The 13,949-nt window shown below is 33.4% G+C and overlaps 2 protein-coding genes across 2 annotated transcripts in view; one reads left to right on the top strand and one right to left on the bottom strand.

Annotated features, from left to right (window-relative positions):
* Positions 1 to 7,812, top strand: part of LOC129738781 (uncharacterized) — a 117,877-nt gene extending 110,065 nt beyond the window's left edge. The window contains exons 7-8 of the mRNA XM_055730075.1: positions 6,233 to 6,854; positions 7,108 to 7,812. Coding sequence (XP_055586050.1) covers positions 6,233 to 6,854; positions 7,108 to 7,737 — 1,252 coding nt within the window. The 3' untranslated portion in view covers positions 7,738 to 7,812. The remainder of the gene's footprint in view (positions 1 to 6,232; positions 6,855 to 7,107) is intronic.
* The window catches only part of LOC129738780 (probable ATP-dependent DNA helicase HFM1), a 41,334-nt gene continuing 35,168 nt past the window's right edge, over positions 7,784 to 13,949 (bottom strand). Inside the window, exon 10 of the mRNA XM_055730074.1 lies at positions 7,784 to 7,978. Within this exon, the coding sequence (XP_055586049.1) occupies positions 7,915 to 7,978 (64 nt within the window). The 3' untranslated portion in view covers positions 7,784 to 7,914. The remainder of the gene's footprint in view (positions 7,979 to 13,949) is intronic.

Raw genomic sequence — 13,949 nt, forward strand, 5'->3', positions numbered from 1 at the left:
GATGATTCTCCGTTTAGCTCAGTACCCTGGAAAAAGGACTCTGTGCGTTTGTTCTTTCGATCGCTTCCTGTTTTGACGGAGAATATATTCAGAACTAAAACTGACTGAGAGAAAATGATTTCGGACGAGTTGTCTTGATCGGCATCGGAAAGGGATGAGAAGTCATCGCGTTCTCATATTTATCGCTAAGTGTTACAGAAGTGATATACCAGTTATCATTATCAGATCTGCTCGATTTGCTTCCCTGAAACAAGCACGATAGGCCAAATTGAATACAGGTTTCTATAAGGTACTTGGAACGCATAAAAATGTTCTATGATATTTGTTGGAATTTATGTTCGTTTATAAGTTTAAATCAAGCTTTTATTTTCATTTCTCTCGAGTACTTATTATTCAGCCTAATGTGAACTTTTAATGCACAAGACTAAGTATCTATGCGACTTTTGGTTACTTGGGCTAAGGCTTGTTCCACTTCGCACGGGTCTCATATAATTTCGGATTTCTCCATGAGGAAATAACGTACAAAATTTATTATACAGTGAGCGAAATAAGAATAGCACCACTATGTGTTTTGCTTGTTAAAATATGAATGTTTGAAAATCACCAAAATTTTCTTCTATAAATTGTTTTGAATTGTTTAACGGATAAATCAAGCATAAGTTTACTTTTTTTGGACGTTGCAATTGGCGTTGAGGACCAAAACTATGGAAAAAGGGTGCGAAATAAGAATAGAACCACTTGTGTTTTTTCAACAAAAACAAGATTATTTCTAAAAATTGACTGTGTAAAAGTGAATAATAATGCTACTTCGAATTATTTGAATAGTTCACTGCATTCTAAGGACTTTTCTAGAATTACAAAGATTTTCGCAGGTTTTAAAATAGTGTTTTAAGAGACGCTCATCTAGAACTAAGAAATTAATATTTGTGCTGTAATACTTTACCAAACTACTTACTTTCTTCATTAAAATGACGTGAAATGATGAATCAAACATTTTCGGTTTATTTTAAATCAGAAAAAACAGGTTGGTATTCATAAACTTAGATTTTTTTTTCAATAAACATCACTTTTTCCAGTTTCAAGTCATAGATGGCAGCACTATCGTGCCGTTAATACCAAATTAAGTCTAAATATTGATTTTTCTGGTTTATTCAGGCCCAAATTCATCATTTCGATGTAGTTTTCCAACACAGTTTTGTTGGAGTTCACGCTGCAGAAATCTTTTCCGGATTTGCAAAAACAAACACCAGCACAAGAATATAACACCGCCAAAATTCCTGCACATCTCAACTTCCGATTCAATTTCAAATCATATCAATAATACTGTTAGTTATCTGGTTCATCAAGCTCCATCGGAAAGTACAAAAATATTCTGATTATCGGTCCAAGAAATTCACTTTTTTGGGTTCATGATGAAATTCTTATTTTTTGATATTGTCATCTTAGAATTTCCAAGGCGGTCACACGATACCAAGTACTTATTTCTTGACCAAAATCATCCAGCACACCTGAATTAATCCCAGATATTCGAAAATGAGCATCAATTCGGTTTAATAGCAAGATAGTGCTGCCATCTACGACTTGAAACTAGAGAAATAGCGTTCGACTATTTAAAAACATTAGTATTTTTGAATTTGAAGCCTGTTTTTTTAATTCAAATTCAGCATCAAATCTATGTTTCGTCAATTTGCATCATACTTATGAATGATAATGAAGAAATAAAGCAGTTTGATAAAATATTATAGCTCAAGTATCAAATTCTTAAACGCTAGAGGAGCATCTCTTGAAACCCCCTTTTAAACCTTTGAAAATCTTCGAAATTCTAGAAAACTCCTTAAAACACAGTTATCTATTCAAATAATTCGTAGAAGCATTATTATTCACTTTTATACAGTCACTTTTTAGAAAGAATCTTGTTTTTGTTGAAAAAACACAAGTGGTTCTATTCTTATTTCGCACCCTTTTTCCATAGTTTTGGTCCTCAACGCCAATTGCAACGTCCAAAAAAAGTAAACTTATGCTTGATTTATCCGTTAAACAATTCAAAACAATTTATAGAACAAAGTTTTGGTGATTTTCAAACATTTATATTTTAACAAGCAAAACACATAGTGGTGCTATTCTTATTTCGCTCACTGTAGTATTTTTCGTGGAGTTTTTTTTTATTGAACTTTTAAGGGAAAAATACAAAAAAAATGTCTTGCTGCTTTGATGAATTTTCGAGCTTTACCTACTTTGCTCACCCTCATTGAAATTTCATAGAAAGTCTATTGAAAAGTAGAAATAGAAATATCTTTCAAACGGTTGTCGATACAATAATGATTTCTATGACAAAGTTGCTAGAATTAATAGAAGCTACAAACTCTTCTCAACCATTATTAGGATATATTGGCAATTCTTTACAAACACTACTTGACTCTACATGACTCTTGAAAATCTTCAAAGTTGCAATCGAATGTGTAGGAAATGTTGACAGTTAAAAATTGAGTTAAAATATTCGAGAAATAAAAAACGATCAAATAAGGTACACCGGAGTAACTGGGGACGATGGCTATTAAAACAGTACTTTTTCAAACTTTTAATGCAGAATGTTCAATTTACTTGTAATCTATCCAATAACTGTAAAAGTGATACGATTCAGACAATAGCGGGTGTTTACGGTGGCTTTTTGTTATTTTTCTGGCTAGTTAACTAGCTGGCTCTTGATGAAAAACTCAACATTGAAACAATCCTTACATTTGAAACAACCAGTTAGGAAAAGAAAAGAAGATTTGAAATTAAGAAAAAAGAGTTTATTTGCAAAAATCTAGAATTTTGTCTCCAAATCCTACCTGGGGTAAATGGGGACGGTTTTATACAATAAAATTAGGCTTTATTCGACATTCAAATCATGAAAAGCTGGGAAAAGTACTTGTTTTTTCTGGAATCAGTATTTATTTTCGAAAAAATCGGATCTCGTGTTTTGCAACATAAATTACACACAATAATCATTGAAAGATGCCTTACTAATACAGGGTGTCGACTACCTGGAAAAACCTGGAAAATAAGGGAAAATCAGGGAATTCAATTTGCATCAGGGAAAATCAGGGAAAATCAGGGAATTTTTCCACCAATCAGGGAAAAAATAATGATCCTGATTTTATTTGAAGAAATTTAAACGTCATAATTTATTATGACGTGAAGTGAATGAAATAAAAAATCATCTACTATCGAAAGACATTGTTCTCGGATATGACACTAAGAATGCTATGAAAAAATGTCCTAAGCTCAGCGAAAAGCAAGTTCTACAATTTCGTATCGAATGCAAAGGAATGCTGAAGGCAATTGTACTTAAGTTAATGAAGCGATCGCCATTAACTTATCCTCTGACTAAGGCCGCATCTTGCCTTGATCCGGCAGTTATAAGCAGCGATAACAAATTGGCCAAAAAACTTTTTGAGAAGACTTTGACTATATTGACAGATACTGGACGCGTTAGTGGATCCTCGGCAGATTTAGCAGTACGGCAGTATTCCGGAGTGATTGCCAGAGGATTTGAAAATTATGACCGTAGCAAAGAAAGGCTGGATCAGTGCTAGCAAATGCAAAGTGTCCAGAATTCTTCAACATCGTCAAAATGATCTGCTGTCTTTCACATGGCAACGCGAATGTTGAACGTGGTTTTTCAGTAAATTTCGAATGTCTCTTCGAAAATATGCGTGAAGAATCAGTGGTGGCTAAATGACAAATCTATGATGCTGTTTTTTTTATGCTGGGGTGATAAAATCAGTCCAAATTTCCAACAAACTTTTCAGAGAGTTTGAAATTCACATGCTCTGTATTTGGAAGACAAAGATCGCCGCAAAAAGGAAGCTCTTGAATCAGATCAAACAAAGCTGATGAAGCGTCATCGAGAAGCGGAAGCAAAATCGCTTGAAGTGAAACGGAGGAAAATTTTGGAAGACGCACAGAAGAAGGCTGATAGCTTGCACACGCTCTTTTTTTTAACTCAAAATTAAGTAGGTATGACCGAGGTTCAAAACATAGTTCGATTCTATGAACTTAAAGTTAAGTACCCTTTTTCCTCCTTGCGATGGATCAATACGGAGTTCGAACTGCGAACTCAAAATTGATCCCTTTTTTTCCTTCGGCGAGGGATCAAAGCTGAGTTCGACCTTATGAACTAAAAATTGAACTCTCTTTGTTGGACTGAAAACACTTAGCGAGTTCAGTTCGAACCGGAACAGCAACCAACGAACACGTCGCAAAATTTGGTCGTTCCGGAACAATTACCGGAAGACTATGAAGGAACTTCATAATGGAATGCATGTTCACCGTGTCAACGTAAAATTCTGTCCGTCATTGTCATCATATGGTGAGCGGCTTGGAATGTCCGGAAACTTCCGGATGTTGTTTACTTCCCGTGGGAAGTAACATCCGGAAGTTTTCTTTGACCGGGAGTGTAAAACTTTCCACCGCTCTGTTATTGCAATGCAATGTACCGGAACAGCAACATCCGGGTACAACAAATTTTAATCATCCTTTAATTACCTGAAAATAAGCTACCCTCGAAAAAAAAAGGATAAATTCGAGTTCGGCAGCCGAACTTAGTATTGAGAATGCCTATCAGAACTAGTTTTGCCATTGCCCAGATAAACTCAAAGTTGAGGGATGCCACTGAAGTGCTGTTTTGAACCAAAACTACTTAATTTTGAGTTTTAAAAAAAGTGCGTGTACATCACAAGTTTTCTAAAACAATAAATTTTGTATAAATCAGTTGAGAAACAAGAGAAATATATTGGTTTAGTCAGGAGCAGGGACGGGATAATGTCAAAGTCATGAGCCAAAAATTGCGACTAGTGACCCATTCTTTTCCTCACATGTCGTTAGTTTAAGATTTTTTGAAATGCATGCATGCAATGAATGATTATTTCGGTAAAGAAAGATTTTCCAATTCTGTCATTGATCATTGAAATCTCCAAAATATCGGTCATGACATGATAGTTAAAATGGGTCATGAAAAATATCACCAATGTAATTTCTTGCAACTTTGTTTGTCAAATTGATTTTCAAATGTTATACTATGACAAAGACGCTTTTTTTTAAATTTCATTTGGTTCCAAAATTTCATTCATTGCCCACTCTTCTCATACGTGAAGTTTATTTACATCACGTGAATATGAATGGTATTTACATTCACATTATCGGAATATTTCTGTCAGGACATGACCTATGACTGATCGTATTTTCTTGGCTATAGTGATCGAAAATAAAATTCGTCGTCCACGTGAACGAATGAAAATTTTCATGCCTGGTCAGGAGTGTCAAATTGACACTCCAGGCACTGTGACTGGTTAATTTTTTGGGACGGATAAGGGTTAGAACTCGAAAAACGTGATCATAGGCTTTTTGAAGGCTCAAATATCAAAAATAGCTTTATGATGTATTCTACAAGGTTTAAATAATTTTCAAATGCGTATGTCTCGTTGTGAATTTTTATCTGATCAATTCCCCTAAAAGTGAGGTAATTTTAATTTTTTGTATTTATCATCGTATCACAATCACGTCTTCAGAAAAATGTGAATAATTCAACTAAAAACATTGTTTCAGACACGTAGTTCTATCTGGTCAAAACAATATGTTCTAAGGATTTTTTTTTACAAAAAAATCACCTCATAAACGAAAAACTCATTTAATTTTTTTAGGTTAGATTTGAGGAGTACTCTGTATGAGAGAGTTGTTTCAATTATAAAACTACACAACTTCATTGAAGGTGTCAAATCACAATTCTGAAGTTTAAAGGCCGAAGTTAGCTGCAGCTACTCCCGGTCACGGCATACATAGTACACTTTCTGTGGGTTGGTGGTTATAGCATTTGTAAGATGCTAGCCATCATATCGTCGAAAGATGTATGCTTAGAGTTAAGAAAAAAAGAATTCTCTTCGAGGAAACATCAAGTTTCATTGAGATCCTGTATGTGTTTGTGTTCGTTTAAAAAAAAGGCACTTTTTTGATGATTTCACTTTAAAATAGCTTGTTTTCAATTTCCAATATCTATGAGGGTTGCAAACATATAAAAAAATCATTTGAAATTGGATTAAGCTCACGTGTCTGTATCGAAACATTTCTACTGATATTGTTTATTGGTCTACTTATTCTAATTTCGAACCATGTTCAACATAACTTTTAATTACTAAAGTCTAGCTCCCCGTTTTAATGAGATTTCTTTTCCTCATTCACCCCAATCAAACAGCATAACGATAGAACTGACTGCCAATGGTTTCATTCTCGGCGGTGGCAAAAGTGCCGGTTCTACCGATACTCTTTACCGGAAGGATCGCCGCCATTACAACGCATCAGCCAGTACCGGCACCGGAACCTTGGAAGCTTTGGGCCGCAGTCGAAGTAACAGTCACAGCAACAGCAACAGCAAATCTAGTCAGCAGCAGCCGAGGCGCTATAGCAGTAAAACGGGTCTGAATCCGATGATGATGATGGTTGATGGTCAAGATCAAAGAAACATTTACGAGGAAGTGGCCGGCGACGATTCTGATCTTGCCCCGGTCAAAGGTAAATCTTCAAATGCCGAACCGATATATGCGGTTGTTGATCTGAATGTGAAAAAGGCTCGCCGCTTGAATCAGTTGAATGGTGAATTGGGTAGTGGTTCCATTAAGGTGGACATGGTGCGGGATCAAGATACGGGTCGATTGGAGGAAAAAAGTAGCAAGAATTCCAATGCTGCAGTTGCATCGGCACTTCCGGTGGTGAGCATCAACGATTATGAGGAGTTGAACGAGCTTGGATTCGAACATTTTGTCGATTTTGGAGACGATTTGGACAACTCCAATGATAGCGAGAACATTTATGAACCGGTGAGTTCCTTGATATAATTTTATTGGCTTACTTGAAAAAAAAATTAAAATTTTACTAGGGACGCTGTTTTTTTTTTCAAACTTTCTGGGTAAAATTAAATTGCGGAGTTTTCGAATACTGCCATTTTATTTAAATCCCCCCCTTAATAAGTAGAAAATGAATAAAATGGCATGGGCTTCGGAAAGCTAAACCTTTTAACTGAACAAGTACCTACATAAGTTACTCACTATTCTTTTTATTCGTTTATTTTAGATCAACATCCCGGAAGGACCTTTTACATCCACTACCTCCCTGCCCACGGCTCAACCGAATCCCTCGCAGATGCACAGCCTCTGGAGGAACCTCAAAAAGATGAATATCAATCATTTGATCAAACGATCAAACCAAGAAGTTCATCCACAACCGAACCAAAGAACTGGAGCCACCGATCCAGGTGAAGACCCCTCAGTGGCTGCCGCCAAAGCTTCTGCCTTCAGCGAGTTAAGTAAAAAGTTCGGCCATCATCGTCGATCGATCAAAAATCGAATGCGAGTCCTGGTAGATCGAGGTGGCCAACCTTCTCCTCCAGGATCGGAATCGTCTCAATCAACCAAAATGTCCCACTCGGACGAAAAACTTCGGAAAACCTCAACCCACAGTCAATTTTTCAGCACCTTCGGGCGCAACAAAAAGTCCCGCAAATCGCTCTCCTTTGATGATTTCATTCCACGCAAAAAGCACCATCAGCATCACCTCAACGGGGTCGGGGTGATCTGTAAGGTGGACAAAACTAACGATAAGTTGCACCGGGAGCTGAAGCGGCAGCTCTCGAAACGGTCCGATACGAGTAGCAGCGGCGGAAGTAGCGTACCGGAAACCAAAACCGGCGGAATCGAGCTGTAGAACTTTTTTGCTTAGGTGTGTCTCTCTTAGGCTTCTAGGGTTTTAGAATAAGTGTAGTTTTATTTGTTACACGATTAAAGGTATTTTAGTAAATGTTTTTGTACTAAATTTAAAAGGCTTGACTCAAATATAATATCACCATCCTGGATAAGAGGTACGTAAGGTGTCTAAGGAATCTTACCGGAAAAAGTTCGACGCAGGGTTGCTGGATTCTGTGTTCGAAAGCAGGAATTCCTCGATTCTGGAATTGAGGGAAAATAGAAAATGGTTGGATATTACAAGTAAGATCGTAGAAGGAAGTAGAATTCAACTAAATACTTTCGCACATATTAACTACATATAATGTGTAAATCGAGCTTTCACTATGACAAACATTTCAACCGAAGAGCGCATTTCGATAAGAATTACAATTTTCAAGAGTATATAACCTGAGGTTGCCAGAATTTTTTTCAGCACGTATCCGGACCGGACAAAGCGGGCAATTTTGTTATAAAAACCTGGCCTATCCGGGCATTTGATTTCAAAAGTGACGACCGGGCAATATCCGGGCAAATTTTCTTTAAACCTTGAAATTACTCAACAAAAATCAAGAAAATATATTAAAAAATATAATTTTTTATTCATAAAACTGGATTTTGAATCGCATTTTAGGTTTCCGAAAAAATTTTCAAGATTATTTTTAAAAAACTAGCTCAAAAAAAAATAGTTTTGGAGGCGTTTGTTGTTTTTTTGTATGCTTTGCCAAATAAAGTGAATAAATCCGGGCCGAATCCGGGCATTTTTCAATAAAATCCGGGCAGCCGGGCCGGGGTGGCCTGTTCCGAAATTTTGTACAAATTATCCGGGCAAACCCGGATAAAACCGGGCAATCTGGCAACCTTAATATAACCCTTAAAATGTAACGTCATTTATTAACCCAAATAACCTTTTTGTTATAGTTCTGCGGTCTTCAGGTGAAATGATTGTCAGGCTTCAAGAAAAACAGAATTAAAAAAATTGGTCGGAAAAAAATGAAACTTTTGAAGGAAAACGGGTTTTTAAAATGTTTTTTCCGAGCCATCAATTTTAAAATAACATTTAAATCTCAGGTTCGTTTGCGCTCAAATTTGGCATGAGACTTTGTTTAAGGTCCAGGATCGGCGCTGTGCATAAGGTTTTGAAAATATATGTATTCTCATGATGATTCGGGTCAATCTAACATTACGTACAATAAAAACACAAGAATAATACACAATTCTTGAATTATCAAGCCTAAGCTTGTCCGGTTTTACCTGAATTTGTACAATGTTAACAATCCACTTAGTAAGATTTTTTTATGATTTTTTTTTATATTTTTCTATTTTTTCCCAGATTTATTAGCATTTTTTACATAAACAAACAAAAAGCTGAAATAATTTGTTTCTAGTTTTTTATATCTTCGTTTTTGGAAGTTTAAAATACGATTCAGAGCCCTTTGATGTAGGTACTGTAATCCAGGGTAATATTTATCACTTATTATTCAATTAGGTTCTCTGTAAAGGGGAATGTTTCATATTTTAAAACCAGTTCTGAACTCCTATGAACTCAAAACATGGTGGCAGAAATTTATTAGACTACTTTAAATTGGATTTTAAATCGATTTCATCTCTGTTTAGAATTTGATGCTTCGGGGTAACATTGATCGGTCTCTATTTTGACGGTTTTAAGGAGTTTTCTTGATCACGAAGAATACAAAAACGTTCATAATATTTACAGATGCTAGTACATCAACTTTACCTTGCTTTTTAACGTTTATAATCGAAATAACAACTTTTATGGTGCTTACATTTAGGGGCAAAAATTAAAACAATTGCTAAATAGTTTGAGCAACAAAATAGGTTGCTCCCTGGTTTTTATTAAGAAGTGTATCATAACAAGTTCATCCGTTATATGATTACTAATGACTCTTATGATAAAAAAAATGTTTATAACATTACAAATTTTATGCAGATCGGAAATATTCTTTTTGAAACCAACTTTATCCTCAATTTTATTTTGTGTTTCTTGTCCACAATGTGGAAAAGTCCACATTTGAAAGGGTTTTCATGAATTACACAAGACCTCAAAATTCACATTTTTCTGAGGTGCCAAAATTTTAAGAGCTAATTTTGATTAGTTTTGGTGCCCTGAAACTTTTGATAATATGCAAAAATTATTTTGAAAAAACTTTGCACTTTTCTTAAAAAACTTTAAAATATTACAAAAAATAAAAAAAAAACAGATTTTTATCGATTTTCCTCAAGATTCTAGTAGTTCTGACATCTACGATAAAAGTTATAAAAGTTTTCTATTTGTTCAGTTTTCTTAGTTCTGTGAAACAATTGATTTTAAGCGTTTTTTTTATTTTAAATTAATTGAAATTAAGATATTTTAAAATGCAAAAACTAAATCGTTCTGCAAATTTCAACATATTTGTTATATGAAATAAGATCTGTTTTGAAACTTTCTTCAGTTATTTCCAAAATCTCCAAAAACTCAACTTTTTCATCATCATATTATATTTTAATTTTTGTAGAGTTCAATCTCCGTTAGTTATGTTTGTTAATTTTATTTATCGACCTTATCGTCGAAAGTTATACTCTTTTAGAAAAAAAAAACATTTCAAGATAATGACTTGAAACGAATTTTCATTTTCATAGTCTTGAAATTTTCTTACTTAAACACCGATAAGACCAACAAATTGAATTTACATTTATTTTTAATTTTCAAATAAATTTACGGAATTTGAAATATTTTCATCAAGCTTACCTTGGTTTTTTAACTCTGAATTTGTGTGTTCTACAAACATAATCTTCTTGAAAGCCAATAAATCTAGATTTTAAATAAGAAAAACGGGGTGTCTACCTTTTGTCCTTTGCAGGACCAAATATTTCAATTGAAGGCGAGAAAATAATCAGAGCGTGAAATTTTTAACTATATCGGCGTTAGAAAATTCATAAAGGGGAGAGTGGGGTATCGTGGGCCATGGGGAAACGTGGGCCTTTTTTAATATCAGATGTGTGTTGAGTGTTGAGATAAAAATCTCAAACCAACTGTCATCGTCGTCGCATTGCGTGAGCATATATGTCTATATGTTGTTGACTGAAATACGCATCATATGCTTCTTTTATTTATCAAACTAAAAAAAGTAAGAAAAAATTACTAACATAATTAAAAAAACACCCGCTAATTTCATTGATGGGGAACCTAAAGTGCATAACAAACATATGCTCATACGCTTATGATCTTAGTATTGTCATGATCTTTCACACGGAAAAGGAAATTTTTGATGAAACATCAATAAGTCACACAAACGCAACCAATTTACAAACCATAGCTTGTGGGGAATCGTGGGAATCGTGGCACATCTTGAACCACCTATATTTTTATGTTTTTATACACATTCAGAACTTAAAATACGTTTTTCCTATCTGTAAAGTTTTCTTATGCCAAATGAAGAGTTATGAAAAATATTTTGTCCATCCTATACAAGAAATTTTGCCAAAACGTTCGCGAGCCAGGTTTTGGAATCTTTGCGATCATACACAGCTCTCTTTTTTATTTCATCATCTGAAATTGCTTTAAAATAACGAAATGAATTAGGAAATCACAGTTTCGGGTCAACTCATAAACTTTGCATGTTATTTGGTCAATTTGGATTTGGTGGCCCACGGTTCCCCACCATTTTTCAAAATCCAAAAAATATTGATTTTTTTAAACAGTCAGAATTTGGGGAAAATAACTTATTAAAAATTATAAAAAAAACCTTATAATACCTTGAAAATGTAGAAAACCATACCATTTTTTATTTTCATTTTATCTTTTATAATAAAGAAGTTATGGAACAACGAAAAAAAGTGGCCCATGATTTCCCACTCTCCCATACTTTTATTGTTTCAATTTATATTTTTTTAATCTTTTATGACTTTATAAAAAAATCAACTTTTTGTAGCCTTTTATTTTGATAACTGGAAGAATTTGAATATAAGAAAGAATTTTATCTCAAATATTTCTTGATGATGCAATTTGAAAACATGTTGAATTGTGGAAAAGCTTTGCAAAAAGTCCTATTGAAAAACTTTGCGGCTCGTTTCCAATCTTTGCTTCACATTTCTGTAGATTACTACTTTTCAGTACTTCAGTATTTGAGCTCACGAACTTTTGTACTACTCATTATTTAGTTTTTCTACACAAAGTTATTTAAAAATGCTTTCTCTTGAAGTAAATGACTAACTTCTGTCCGTTGGATATCACGTTGACAGATTATAAAAAAAATTGGTTACAAATATGGTTTCGGTTTTTATCCGAAAAGTTATTTTAAATTACCAAGCGCAGCTTTTACAGTGTAAAATACAAAGCTCTGAATATTTTTGCGCCGCCATTTTGTCAATATTTAAATAAAGGAACAATGATTTTCTTATTACAAATTGAGATTAATAGGCTTCTAGAAAGATTATGTTTTCAGAACACAAAAATTAAGAACTGATAAACAAAGAAACACTCATTGAATCAAATGCAAAAGTTAAAATTTATAGGGTACATAATTCGGTACATTGTTTGAAAATTAATACAAAAAATGCAAATGAAAAAAAAGCTTCTTAACATTTGACACATTCAAGACCGCGAAGAAATCTTTGCTGGAAAAGTCCTAAAATTCGGCATTCCATACCTTAGAATCCACCGCATAAAAATCTAAAATAATTATATATCTCTGAATTACCCGAAGTGGTGTGTTCAATTTTGCAGAACACAATTTTAATATTTATATTATACCTAACATTTGGGTTATGCTTCTAAGCTTCTAAAATATCTCAATAGAACAGTTTTAGAAATATGCTTCAAATATAAAATTTCGTAAAAAAAAGTAGTTGTGCGACGATTCAAATATCTCAAATTGCCTGTTATAAAATTGAAATCTATTCTTTGCATATTGAAGGCGAACAAATTTTCTATCGTTCGTCTGAACTTCATTTCTCCGTATGATTAACTGTATTGACGATATTTGTGAATTTATGATCGAAAGAACCCTTAAAAATATTTGATTTAGAGAAATTTTGATTTCATCGACGGTTCAAGACTCGTAACATTTTAATAATCTTATTTTCTCTATTTAAAACAAAGATTTCAAGTGGTTATTTATCAAAATCGGTTAGAAATTGTACGAGTTATATTTACTTTACTCCAACTGATATATTTAACTTAAAACAAATTAACGAATCACAGTAGCGTTATTACGGTCTACTGTCTGATTTGATTCGTTAAATAGTTCAAAAGTTCAAACATTTATGTTGTAGCAAATTTACTTCTACAATTTTAAACGGACTTTGATAAATACCATGGATAAACCATTTGGAGTTTTTATTTTAAATTGTCATAAATCTTTTTTTCTATAGACTTTAACAAAGAAAATGAGATTTTTAAAATGTTACCATATGGTCTTAAACCAGACCAAAGAGAAAAAAAAATCCAGAAAAATTGAGTTTTTCATCGCTCTTTTCATAAACTCACAAATAACATCAATACAGTTGATAATACGCAAAAATGAAGTTGAAATGATCGATAGCAAATTTATTCACCTTCAATATGCAAAAAAAAAAATGTGTTACTGAGATTTTTGCATTTTCATTTTTGAATTTAGCGCCCGAATCTACATAAAAAATGATCTTGAGTTTACTTAGATCAAAAATACTGTACACTAGTAGAACTGATGTACCAATAAACCTACATGAAAGACAAAAACTGATTCTTGATTTGTTTATTACCCTCCATTCATAAAAACAATAATATTTTAGAGGAAACATGATCTAAAAAAGGTAAACTATATAGTTTTCAGAAATTTGAAAAGATATAATAACTAATATTTTTGAAATTACAAAACGTTGTTTAAAAATGAAGGTTTTATTTATTCCATTTTACAAATTGGTCTAAGTTGCAGTTGAATTTTGCCTTTCTGGCATCTAAAAATCCGTTTGTAATAAAACTTCAGAATACAGAAAAATAAATTTAAAAAGTCCTATAACCTTGTTCACAAGAGTCACAGTTAGGTGTGGTCTTCGGGAAAGTTGATCAATTTTTTTAATTTTTTTTTTTAATTTTGTTGAACAATTTTTTTTAAAGAAAGTGCCAATTCAATGATTTTGAACCAATTTTCAAATGGTGTTTCAAAAACTAAAGCTGATAGAAAAAAATATTAAATGCATGTTTTTATTCAGGGC

The sequence above is a fragment of the Uranotaenia lowii genome, chromosome 1, assembly GCF_029784155.1.
Source record: "Uranotaenia lowii strain MFRU-FL chromosome 1, ASM2978415v1, whole genome shotgun sequence".
Classification (NCBI taxonomy): Eukaryota; Metazoa; Arthropoda; class Insecta; order Diptera; family Culicidae; genus Uranotaenia; species Uranotaenia lowii.